The sequence below is a fragment of the Crinia signifera genome, chromosome 9, assembly GCF_055691185.1.
Source record: "Crinia signifera chromosome 9, ASM5569118v1, whole genome shotgun sequence".
In the NCBI taxonomy this organism is placed as follows: domain Eukaryota; kingdom Metazoa; phylum Chordata; class Amphibia; order Anura; family Myobatrachidae; genus Crinia; species Crinia signifera.
The window spans coordinates 130,067,316-130,081,090 of NC_139225.1; the positions used below are offsets into that span (position 1 = coordinate 130,067,316).

The 13,775-nt window shown below is 48.9% G+C and overlaps 1 protein-coding gene across 2 annotated transcripts in view; it reads left to right on the forward strand.

The window, feature by feature from the left end:
• LOC146036032 (cytochrome P450 2G1-like) overlaps positions 1–13,775 on the forward strand; it is a 74,588-nt gene that overhangs the window by 11,512 nt on the left and 49,301 nt on the right. For both annotated transcript variants that reach the window (XM_083159798.1, XM_083159799.1), the window contains 3 exons: positions 1,004–1,166; positions 8,599–8,751; positions 12,270–12,430. In XM_083159798.1, coding sequence (XP_083015924.1) covers positions 1,004–1,166; positions 8,599–8,751; positions 12,270–12,430 — 477 coding nt within the window. The remainder of the gene's footprint in view (positions 1–1,003; positions 1,167–8,598; positions 8,752–12,269; positions 12,431–13,775) is intronic.

Sequence of the window (13,775 nt, forward strand, 5' to 3'; positions counted from 1 at the left end):
TGTGGCATAAAATGTAATAGGCATCACAGCGTGTGGTATTATATGTAATGGGCATTACAGTGTGGAATAATGTGTAATGGGCATTACAGTGTTTGGTATGACGTGTAATGGGCATTACGTGGTTTCGTATAATGTGTAATGGGCATTATGGCATGTGGTGTAATGTAATGGGTGTGCAACGTGTAATAGGCATTATGGTGTAAATTTTTGGCTTGCACTCTCCAAATTTTTGGTTTGCCTAGCTCTTTTATCCTGGCTCCTACATTAACATAACATTTGTTCAGCCCTGGCATAACGTGTAATGAGTGTCACAGTGTCTGGCTTAACATGTAATGGGTATCACAGTGTGTGACGTAGCATGTAATGGGCATCACGGTGTGTGCCGTTTCATGTAATGGGCATCATGGTGTGTGGCGTAGCGTGCACTGGGCATCACGGTGTGTGGCATAATGTGTAATGGGCATTACGGTGTGCAATAAGCCTGTGAAAATTGCACAGGCCTGCAATTATCTGCAAATCCATTTGCAATAATTTACCATCAAATGATTTACCTAGTGTGTGGAGTCTGTGTGTAGCTCAGGACTTACTCTGGTGCTGGGATAGAAACAGGAACAGGGTTGGAGCTGACGTCACGGTCTGTGACTGTTACTTATGGGCCAGTGCTCTGGACTTGCCCCCCAGGCTAAAAGTTGCCAGCCAGCCCCTGACTAGGGCCCTGATTCTGGTTGCCTAGGTAAGCTGCACAGCACCCCACCAAATCGCCGGATCCCCCATTGCTGTACTTCCTTGCATCCACTGTTAGAGAAATCATTCAATGGTTGCCAAATTGGGATTAAACAGAAATGGAATCGCACTGTGTGTATAACTGTATACACCATTAAGTTCTTTCATTTGTGAATTTTTTGATTGCTGTTGAATTACATTTTAGAACAATATGTATAAGAAATGAAGATATTACTATATTACCTACTATATGTACCTGATCAATGTTCTTCTCACTCAGCTCACTGAGAAATATGGTGACATATTTACCATCTATATGGGGTCCAATCCAGTCGTGGTGGTCACCGGATACAAGTTAGTAAAACAAATCTATTTGGACAATGGAGATGATTACTTAAATCGGGGGAACATGCCATATTTCGAAAATTTCTACAAAAATAATGGTAATACATCTTTCTTAACCTGTATGTATTTTACCCTGTTGCAATTTATTTTAAGAAGGAAGATTCTATTTACATTTAGTAGGGGCCACTATTTTCAGATTGCATAACTGGGTCCGACCCGGGATTCAGAACCCGTGTGTGTCGTTTTCGCAGTAAACCAGGGTCACCCATTACAAAGACTATGGGCCTGATTCTGGTTTTCTCGCAAAGCAGCGGTAGCCGTATAACGCCAACCGTGCAAATGCCCACCCCCACTAAATGCAGAATTTCCCCGCAGTCCTTTGAATGAATGTTTTGCATAAACATCCATTCGTATGCTTGCATGCGGGCCCGAAATCATTTGATGTTCGCCAGCCATGGAATGATTTCTGTAGCGCTAGCTAATCTAAATCAGTCTTTGGTGACTTAGATTAGCAGCGCCCTGCTCCAAGAACAGGTGAGATTGGCCGGCCGCCCTGAAGGCAGGTGGCTGCCTCCGTTCGCATGGGGAAGCCCCCTGGCCACCTACTCCACCCCCACCTGATGCGAGCGCGTAACAGAGACTATGCAAGTCTCTGAGGGCACCCGCAGAGAAGACCTACATGACCATGCGCAGATCTTCATCATCGAACTCCCCATACGAACGTGCGAGGAAGTTCGCAAACCAGAATGATCCCCTATTTCCCGTGTTTAACCCTTTTTTTCCCTTTGGTGCGGTCCCACTGCACCTCGACCCGGGTCGACTCTGCAATAACCCAGGTTTTTTGAGCAATACACTACACCTCGGACCTGGGTTATTGCTGGGTTTGTGACCTGGGTCTAGGTGCGGTGTGTATGCACTACAGTAAGTTACCCAGGTTAACCGACCCAGCAATTCGACATGGGTTATAAGAAGGGTTGAACCCGGATTGCCCTCTATATATTTATTTATTTATTATTTATTAACAGTTTCTTATATAGCGCATACATATTCCGCAGCGCTTTACAGAGAATATTTGACCATTCACATCAGTCCCTGCCCCAGTGGAGCTTACAATCTATATTCCCTACCACATATACACGCACACAGACTTTCTAGGGTTAATTTTTGTTGGGAGCCAATCAGCCTACCAGTATATTTTTGGATTGTGGGAGGAAACCGGAGCACCCGGAGGAAACCCACACAAGTACGGGGAGAATACACAAACTTCGCACAGTTAGAGCCATGGTGGGAATCGAACCCATGACCTCAGTGCTGTGAGGAATTAATGCTAACCATTACACCATCCATACTGCCATAATGGGGACGTGGGCGTGGCAACAATTCAATATGGGACTGCTGTCACTGTTACAATTCGTTTTGCCTTTCATACTCGTGGTCTTTAAAACTTGCAAAAGCTCTTTCACTATCTTGGACTTCTATTCTACCATTTGTATCTAAAAATCTCTTATATATTTGGCTACATCTGTCACTCAAAGTGGGTGTCTGTGTCTATAACGCTCTGTTCCTGGACTTTCCTCTTAATGTGTGATTGCCTTCATCTGTACTGAACACCTTTCTGAGAAATTAACCTGTTTAAAACAGGTGATGGCAATCATACATTAAGGGGAAGTCTAGAAACAGAGCATTGTGTCCCTCCTGGAGAGGGTCATGTTGGGAGGTATGTGACAGAGAACCAGCCCAGTGAGCCCACAGACAGTGCCAGACACCCACTGCCTTCCCATGTTGCCCAGCACTGCTACTCCACAGCCACCAGGTGAGCGCCCCCCTCCCGCGATTTGCGGCAAAACCTCCCCCCCCACGCCCCCCCCTCCCGCGATTCGCGGCAAAAACACCCGCTCCCCCGCGACCCCCCCTACCGCGGTTCACAGCAAAAACACCCCCCGCGACCCCCCCTCCCGCGATTCGCTGCAAAAAGAACCCCCCCAACGACCCCTCCCGCAATTCGGGGCGGCACCCCCCCTGCGACCCCCCTCCCGCGATTCGCGGCACCCCCCCCCCCCCGCAATTCGCAGCAGCCCCAGGAATAAATGGCACATGCAAAACACTGACATGGCTATGGTCGACAATGAAAAAGGTTGACATGAGTTTTTGAAGATTTATTTTTAATTTTTTTTATTTTTTCATATTCATTGTCATGTGTCGACATGGACACCAATGAAGTGGCACACTTATGTCAACATTTACATGTGTTGACCTTTCTGTGTTGATTTTTTCTTGTGGCGATTCGCGTCACACCCCCCCGCAACCCCCCCTCCTGCGATTCGCGGCAACCCCCGTGACCCCACACCTCCCGCAATTCGCGGCAACCCCCCACCGGAACCCCTGTGAACCCCGCCCTCCCGCGATTCGCGGCACCCACCCCCGCGACCCCCCCTCCCGCAATTCGCGGCACCCCCCCCCCCCGTGATTCGCGGCAGCTCCAGAATTAAATTGCACATGGAAAACACTGACATGGCTATGGTCGACAATGAAAAAGGTAGACATGAGTTTTTGAAGTTTTTTTTTTCATTTTTTGAATATTTTCATATTCATTCTCATGTGTCGACATGGATACCAATGAAGTGCCACACTTATGTCAACATTTACATGTGTTGACCTTTCTGTGTTGATTTTTTTATTGTGGCAATTTGCGTCACCCCCCCCACCCCCCCCCACAACCCCCACTCCCGCGATTCACGACACACACACACACACCTCCCCCGCGATTCTCGGCACCCCACCCCGTGACCCCCCCCTCCCGTGACCCCCCCTCCCGTGATTCACGGCACACCCCCGCGACCCCCCCTCCCATGATTCGCCGCAACCCCCGCCCCGTAACCCCCCCTCCCGCGATTCGCGGCACCCACCCCCGCGACCCCCCCTCCCGCAATTCGCGGCATCCCACCCCTACGATTCGCGGCAGCTCCAGAATTAAATTGCACATGGAAAACACTGACATGGCTATGGTCGACAATGAAAAAGGTTGACATGAGTTTTTGAAGTTTTTTTCTTTCATTTTTTGAATGTTTTCATATTCATTCTCATGTGTCGACATGGACACCAATGAAGTGCCACACTTTGTCAACATTTACATGTGTTGACCTTTCTGTGTTGATTTTTTCTTGTGGCGATTCGCGTCACACCCCCCCTGAACCCCCACTCCCGCGATTCACGGCACACACACCCCCCCCGCGATTCTCGGCACCCCACCCCGTGACCCCCCCTCCCGTGATTCACGGCACACCCCCCGCGACCCCCCCTACCATGATTCGCCGCAACCCCCCTCCCGCGATTCTCTGCAATCCCTCCCCTCCCGCAATTCGCAGCATCCGCCCCCCCACAACCCCCCCTCCTGCAATTCGCGGCACCCCCCGCGACCCCCCCTCCTGCAATTCGCGGCACCCTCCGCGACCCCCCCTCCCGCGATTCGCGGACACCTAAGTTGCAATACAGGGCATCTTTCATACAATTCTAACCATATTTCTCATATACAAACGTTCACAAATTAAGGGGGCGCAGCCCCTTACGACGGTGTGAAGAGCGCCCGTAGGGCGCGATGAATCACTTAGTAGTTTATATTAGAATTTCTGCAACAGGTTTCAAAATAAGGCCCTTGCAATGTAACTGACAAAGAGTCAATATAATGTAGCTATGTAATTCATCGTGCCTTACGGGCATCCTTCACACCATCGTGAGGGGCTGCGCCCCCTTAACCTGTGAACGCATTTATTGCGTGGGGGAGCTTTGGGTGCAAAGGGGCTATGGGTGGGGAAGGAGGTTAGGGGTTAGTGTGGGTGGAGGAAGGTGGTTAGGGGTTAGTGTGGGTGATAATCAAACAGAGAATAGATGACAGGGAACATGCTGGAGGAGAGGAGCTGACACAGGTGAGGGACAGCCGGCTGCTGGGATCAGTGTGTGGTTCTGTACTACAAATCATTCCATTCCCCACCACCATGCTGCTAGAGACTACGACTCCAGGCATGCTGTGCGGTAAAGGGCGGCCACTGATTGGCCGGATGCAGCATGCCTATGGACTGTGCATGTGAGAGAGGAAGCTCAGCAGCAGCACTGTCCCATGTTATGCAGCAGCAGCAGCAGCAGCAGCTAAGAAGAGGCATAAGTGATGCCCAATACTGAGCACTGCAGCCTCCGTCTGCTCTGTGTTCCATTCCCCACCACCATGCTGCTAGAGAATACAACTCCCTGCATGCTGTGTGGTAAAGGGCAACCTCTGATTGGCCGGATCTCTGCTTGCCTATGGGCTATGCATGTGAGAGAAGCAGCAGCAGCAGCACTGTCACCTGGTATGCAGCAGCATCAGCTATGAAGAGGGCTCAATACTGAGCAGTGCAGCTTCCCCCTGCTCTGTGCCTCCTCTTCTGATGCCTGTAATGTACCCTAGCACTACTATATATATATATATATATATATATATATATATATATATATACTAGGTGATTCATCGCGCCCTACGGGCGCTCTTCACACCGTCGTAAGGGGCTGCGCCCCCTTAATTTGTGAACGTTTGTATATGAGAAATATGGTTAGAATTGTATGAAAGATGCCCTGTATTGCAACTTAGGTGTCCGCGAATTGCGGGAGGGGGGGTCGCGGAGGGTGCCGCGAATTGCAGGAGGGGGGGTCGCGGGGGGTGCCGCGAATTGCAGGAGGGGGGGTTGTGGGGGGGTGGATGCTGCGAATCGCAGGAGGGGAGGGATTGCAGAGAATCGCGGGAGGGGGGTTGCGGGGGTTGCGGCGAATCATGGTAGGGGGGGTCACGGGGGGTGTGCCGTGAATCACGGGAGGGGGGGTCACGGGGTGGGGTGCCAAGAATCGCGGGGGAGTGTGTGTGCCGTGAATCGCAGGAGTGGGTGTTCAGGGGGGGTGTGACGCGAATCGCCACAAGAAAAAATCAACACAGAAAGGTCAACACATGTAAATGTCGACAAAGTGTGGCACTTCATTGGTGTCCATGTCGACACATGAGAATGAATATGAAAACATTCAAAAAATGAAAAAAAAACTTCAAAAACTCATGTCAACCTTTTTCATTGTCGACCATAGCCATGTCAGTGTTTTCCATGTGCAATTTAATTCTGGAGCTGCCGCGAATCGCGGGGGGGGTGCCGCGAATTGCGGGAGGGGGGGTCGCGGGGGTGGGTGCCGCGAATCGCGGGAGGGGGGGTTACGGGGCGGGGGTTGCGGCGAATCACGGGAGGGGGGGTCACGGGGTGGGGTGCCGAGAATCGCGGGGGAGGTGTGTGTGTGTGCCGTGAATCGCGGGAGTGGTGGTTGTGGGGGGGGGGGGGTTGACGCAAATCGCCACAAGAAAAAATCAACACAGAAAGGTCAACACATGTAAATGTTGACATAAGTGTGGCACTTCATTGGTATCCATGTCGACACATGAGAATGAATATGAAAATATTCAAAAAATGAAAAAAAAAACTTCAAAAACTCATGTCAACCTTTTTCATTGTCGACCATAGCCATGTCAGTGTTTTCCATGTGCAATTTAATTCTGGAGCTGCCGCGAATCACGGAGGGGTGCCGCGAATTGCGGGAGGGGGGGTCGCGGGGGTGGGTGCCGCGAATCGCGGGAGGGCGGGGTTCACAGGGGTTCCGGTGGGGGGTTGCCGCGAATTGCGGGAAGTGTGGGGTCACGGGGGTTGCCGCGAATCGCGGGAGGGGGGTTGCGGGGGGGTGTGACGCGAATCGCCACAAGAAAAAATCAACACAGAAAGGTCAACACATGTAAATGTTGACATAAGTGTGCCACTTCATTGGTGTCCATGTCGACACATGACAATGAATATGAAAAAATTAAAAAAATTAAAAATAAATCTTCAAAAACTCATGTCAACCTTTTTCATTGTCGACCATAGCCATGTCAGTGTTTTGCATGTGCCATTTAATCCTGGGGCTGCTGCGAATTGCGGGGGGGGTGCCGCGAATCGCGGGAGGGGGGTCGCAGGGGGGGTGCCGCCCCGATTTGCGGGAGGGGTCGTGGGGGGGTTCTTTTTGCAGCGAATCGCGGGAGGGGGGGTCGCGGGGGGTGTTTTTGCTGAGAACCGCGGTAGGGGGGGTCGCGGGGGAGCGGGTGTTTTTGCCGCGAATCGCGGGAGGGGGGGGGCCGCGCGGTGGGGGGAGGTTTTGCCGCAAATCGCGGGAGGGGGGCGCTCACCTGGTGGCTGTGGAGTAGCAGTGCTGGGCAACATGGGAAGGCAGTGGGTGTCTGGCACTGTCTGTGGGCTCACTGGGCTGGTTCTCTGTCACATACCTCCCAACATGACCCTCTCCAGGAGGGACACAATGCTCTGTTTCTAGACTTCCCCTTAATGTATGATTGCCATCACCTGTTTTAAACAGGTTAATTTCTCAGAAAGGTGTTCAGCACAGATGAAGGCAATCACACATTAAGAGGAAAGTCCAGGAACAGAGCGTTATAGACACAGACACCCACTTTGAGTGACAGATGTAGCCAAATATATAAGAGATATATATATATATACACCTTAGCACTACTGATTAATATAAATATAGATTCTAGCACTACTGAGCCATAGAGTGACAGATTGGGTAGCCTATCAAATAGCTGTGATGAGCGAGAGAAGAAGATGTATCCCCAGCTGTATCCTCACTTTCCACCGCACTCCCCCCAGCAGCATCCCCCACCATTTCTCAGCTCCGTCTATCCACATCTATCTTCCCATAAGAGGGCCTAGAGACAGTACCTATCATGGGTGGCATGCTGCCTGTGACCATGTCTGAGTGGCCAGAAGCAAGTGACAGGTGACACCGCTCCACACTCGACCATAAGTGCATGAGGGGAAGCAGAGCACAGTGGCGTACAAAACATAATAATGTTTCATACCCCACCTACACCACCCACAGTATCCCCGCACCCGCCACCCCACCCACACGAACCCCTAACCACCTTCCCCCACCCATAGCCCCTTTGCACCCAACACTCCCCCACGCAATAAATGCGTTCACAGGTTAAGGGGGCGCAGACCCTCACGATGGTCTGAAGAGCGTCTGTAGGGGGCGATGAATCACCTAGTTAGTCAATAATCAGCTTACTGAATAACCCTATGGATGTGCAGCAAAGCCATTGGAACTAAGACACGATAATTATTGTGCGTACGGAACCACATTCGCAAGCTGTGACTTTCCCTGGTCATGACCTACCTCCATTTGAGTTGCTACTACCCTGCCGGACAATCACTTTGCAGATTAATCCTCTACTGCAACCCCCATCACCACCCTATTGCAGAACCTGCGAAAGTGCAGTTCTGACACATGCGCAGTTGTCGATGCATACAAAAATGACATTGAAGTCATCTCTGAATCAGGATCATAGTTAACAGTTTTGCTTGAGGACTCAGCTGAAAAGCTTTGAAGCTTTCTAGCCAGGCCAGTTTTGGCACTACCATTTGAATCATCACTGAACTTACAGTAATAGGACTTACTGTACTTTCCTATTCACAGGCATGGTTTTTACCAATAACCTGAACCGGTGGAGGACGCTCCGTCGATTTTCTATGCCTGTTTTGCGGGATCTTGGCTTTGGGAAAAGGAGCGCTGAAGACCATATTCAAGAAGAGGCATCCAACCTGGTTGCAGAGCTAAAGAAGACTCAAGGTTAGTACAAAAGCCCATAATTAGGAAAAAAATAGAAAATGTTTAGGGAATTTTTTGAGGCAGTATGGATATTGGGGTGATTCAGGTTGGTTTGCAAAAGCAAACTCCTTCTTTAATGGACAAAATCATGTGCACTGCAGGTGGGGCAGATGTGCAGAGAGAGAGTTACATTTGGGTGAGTTACAGATGGAGCCAGGCTCCCTCTTGCTGGTGAATCGCCACTGTCACCACTGGCGATCCACCAGCAGCCCGGCTTTCCATCTGTCTCAGTTTCCGTGCGGCGGGGAGATGGGACCCTGTCCGTCTCCACTTCCGGGAGATGGACAGGGTAAGGGGGGGTGCGGGGAGGCGGTAGGGACCCCGTGTGACCGCCGACAAGCCGGCGGGGACCCGGGGGAACCGTACGAAAGGGGACGCTCGCACATCTCGTGCATGCGCGTCCCCTTTCGCAGATACAGATGGCGGGTGGGGGGTGGATGGCGGCTGGCGTCGCCATTGCCATACCCTGCAAAGACAAGCCCGGCTCCATCTGTATTTTTAATAAATACTGGCTGCTTTAGTTTTACACTGCCATTTAGATTTCAGTTTGGACAAACCCCACCCAAATCTAACTCTCTCTCTGCACATGTTACATCAGCCACACCTGCAGTGCACATGGATTTGTCCATCAAATAAGGAGTTTGCTTTTGCAAACCAACCTGAATCACCCCCATTGTTTCAAGGACTTTTTTGGACAATTTATGTAAATAGATTTTTTTTAAAATCTGAGATTTTCAATGAGAAGGTCTATCCAGTCTATTCAATGTGAACTCATCTGAAGGGAGAAGGAAGCTGGAACAGACCTAGAATAGGAGGAATGTAAAAAGTAGTATACGAGCTAAGGGGGTAGGATGGAGCAAAATAGGGACAAGAGGGTCTGAACAGAGTAGAGGTGGTAGGACCGGCAGGCTGAAAGGAGCTGGAGATGGGTTTACTACATTTCTATGATTTCTCTCTAGTTTTCTATTGCTCCAGGTGTTTTTGTTATGTTCTTGTTTATATCATGCCCCATTCCCAATGATTTGTTAGTTCTTATGGAGTAGTCTCAGCTGAGATCCTTGTATGTATTGTGACTGGACTAGGACCTTCCAAAGTTGGTCACAAGTTTTTTTACTTTAATTCTCAAGAAATACAAATCTAAATTTTGGCTGTCTCACCCCCTACTTACATTTACACTACTTCAGTGTCCACTGATTCTCCTACCTGCAGCACTGTATCTTTCTTCCTCCCACTGCTGCTGACTGAGCTCCAGTCTATGGGTCTGATTCAGACCCATTAGCAAGGCTGCAATTTTTGCAGATGGACAAAACCATGCTATACTGCAACTGGGGCAGATGTAACATGTGCAGAGAGAGTTAGACTTGGGTGGGGTGTGTTCAGACTGAAATCTATATTGCAGTAGAAAAATAAAGCAGCCAGTATTTACCCTGCACAGAAACAAAATCACACACTCAATTGCAGCCTTGCTGTCTGAATCAGGCCCTATATTCACCACAGTTCACTTTCTGGCCACATGCACATCCAAGGTGTCCATCAGTGCTCAACCCCCACACTTAGGGTATTATTCAATGCCGGGAGCGAGCGGTGACAGCGAGCAGGGCTGCGGTCACCGCTCGCCCGGTCAGTATTCAACTGACCCCCCCTGTTTTCTGCGGTCCCCGCTGTCTAACCCACTCGCCGGCCACTCACCCCCGGCATTGAATAGTACCCTTAGAGGCATGCTTCTATTAGCTCTCTTTCTGTGCAGCTTACTGGCTTTGGTGTGGCTTTATCCTTGCCTCCGCAAGCAGTGGCTGAGCTCCAAAGAAGTGCAAAAGTCCTTGGTGAGCCTTGCCCTTATTATGTTTGGCAGGACATTGAGCCAAAATCTATTGCAAAGTCTATCAGGTCTATAAATCTTATGTGATGTGATTATTTCAACATCATCAGTTTTTCAAACCCTGACTGTAATTTCTACTTTACACAATTTGAGGGCCAACCGGACTATACTGGGAGTTTTATATTTATGAGGGTTTAAAATGTTTGGTCTAGGACAGGGACGTCCAAACCTGTCCTAAAGATCGTACCAACAGTTCATGTCTTTCAGGCAACCTGTGGATCTATAGTAGGAATGAATGCAGCATGTTTGAAAAGGTGACAGTAATGACTACACCTGTGCACCAGCTACAGTAGGTCAAGGGTGGCCAAACCATTCCTTGAGATCTACCAGCAGTCCACTTTTCCCAGGCCAAGTCGCTGGTGCACAGCTGTAGTCATTAATGTCACCATTTCAAACCTGCTGCATTCATCCCTACTATAGATCACAGGTGGCCTGACATACATGAACTGTTGGTAGATCTTGAGGACAGGTTTGGCCACCCCTGAGCTAGGCGATTTGGAAAACGTGAACCGTTGGTAGATCTTGAGGACCGATTTGGCCACCCCTGGTTCTAGGGTGACTCCCATTCTGAAGATCAATGGGTTTCCTAATGATTTTCTCCTTCTACTCAAGCTTCTACAGTAGCGGTGGTTTTCCATGTTGAGGCTTCAAGTTTCAAACATTGTTCATTTCACGTAGCTTTTACCATGGTGTTTCACCGTAAGTCATGTTCCATGTTTTACAGTTGGTTGAACATTGAAAAGTATAACAGTAAAGGGGTGTTCTTCTAAGTGATTTTGACTACATCGTCAAAATCGTTTAGAAGGGTTCCCTGAATTGCCCTGTGTGTACACAGATGGCGATGTGTGGTCCCGCAGTTCCGCTATCACCTGGCCAAATAGACACTGCATGCAAGAATATTTTGACTTGACCTGCAGTGTCTATACGGCTGTACAGGCGGGCTGCTGCTGGGGGTGACCCCCGGCATACTGTATATCCAGCAGTGTGAGTACACCCCTTTACTCTGCTGCTATCTATGGTTCTCAGTAGCAGTTCAGTGTTGTGTATAATATGATGGTCAAAACTGACCAACTGGGTTTATTGCTATTAGGCTCAGTATTACTTCTGAACATGTTATGATCTATCTGATGCTATGAAGCATTATGTCATTTCCATTGGGCTCTGGTATGGGGATTCCGGTATTCATTCATTTATCATTGAATGTTTTCTCCTGGCTTCCCAATAAGTCAGTCTGAACTGACTTCTATTTGCGTGTGCCTGCCCAAAGAAGGGGTGTGTGGCTGACATCCTTTGACATCAGCCACCTTCCCCTGGCAGGCATCAGCCCGTCCGCGTAGCCAATGTAATGCCCAGCATTTTCATCTGGACGACCATAAAATGCTAGGCGTTCCCATGGGTGACGGCCATACGCCCCTGGCTCACCCTGATCCTTGTGAACCACTGAGTGATATTATTATTTGTCCTATTCAGGAATATTTTGTATATATTAAATATTCAATAGTGTTTTTGTGTGTTTAAGTGTGTAATTAAGGGCCACCTGTTTCAGTTCCTCTCTGGTTTAATGATTAAAGCTTTCTAACTTTTTTCCCATTCTTCCCAGAATCCTTTATTGATCCTCGGCACCATTTCAGCAGAGCTGTTTGCACTATTATATTCTCCATGATGTTTGGAAATCATCATAAATACGAGGAAGATGACATAGATAATGCTCTATCTTATATCAATGAAGCATTAGAGATTATGAGCTCCTCTTGGGGACAGGTAAGAATGACATTATTTAAATATAGGATATGGACCAATGGCAGAAAGACGTTGCCAGTCCCTATAGCACAATGTGTGGAGGAGTCTGGTTATGCTGATCCGGCGTTCCCAGCCCACAGCTGCGATCTTGCATGCTGAGCACAGGTTTCGTATAAGCATGCATGAACGGGTATGGTATAACTTACCAACAGTCAAGATTCCGATGGTCATTTATCCGACTTTCTAATCCTGACTGGCAGGAGGCCCACACACGGGCTCAGTGGCGAGCTGCACTCTATAGGAGTCGTGGACCCCCACGAGGTAATATAGCCCATGTAACTTGGAGAAACAACCATCGGAATCCCGACTGTCGGTAAGTCATCCGGCACCTGCATGAACAGCACTAACTAAGGCAGAGCAGAGATGTCATTAGAATGTGACCATCAGCAGGAAAAGACACCATGGCATTGCCAAGCCGCTTGACCTCTGACTACTAGTCGACTCACCTCTTCGACCCCAGCTTCCGCTCTGCTTTAAACAAGGTGCTAAGATAGGGACTAATTCAGCATGCATCACTTAATAGAGAATTCAAAATTCAGACCATTTTAGAACAACTGCACATAGACAGTGACTGACAGCAGACCAGTATTGGGAGGAACCATGGCATTTTCTGGGTGTGGTTGAAAAAAATTGGAGGGGAGGGTCTCCGTCAGCACTGAACACTTCCAGCCTGTCTCAGCCTCAGACCTACTCATGTATGGTCAGATGGGAAGTGTCCTTCAATGTCTCGGGATTTGCAAATGGATCTGCGCACATATCTCAATTTGCGATGCATTCTCAATTTTGAACGGGGCATGTTTTCTTTCCGTCTGGGTGGCGATTTCCTACTCACAGTCAGCGGCTATTTCTCAGATTAATGCTGAATTAGGCCCCTACACAGATAAAGCTATACACAAAAATATTTAAGACCAGCTGCTACAACTGGGATGTATCAATTCCTAAAAAGTACACCAAAGAGGATATTATAGGGCTTGGTCTAAATCAGCAATAACAATATACACTTAGGCCCTTATTCTGGGTCACTCGCAAAGGCAAATTTCTTCTCAAATGGACAAAACCATGTGCACTGCAGGTGGGGCAGATGTAACTTGTGCAGAGATAATTAGATTTGGGTGGGGTTTTACTTCAAAGTGAGATCTATATTGCAGTGTAAAAATAAAGCAATCAGTATTTCCCCTGCACAGAAACAAAATAACTCACCCAAATCTAACCCTCTCTGCACATGTTACATCTGCCCCCCTGCAGTGCACATGGTTTTGTTCATCTAAGAAGGATTTTTTCAGAACGAGTGAACTAGAATAAGGCC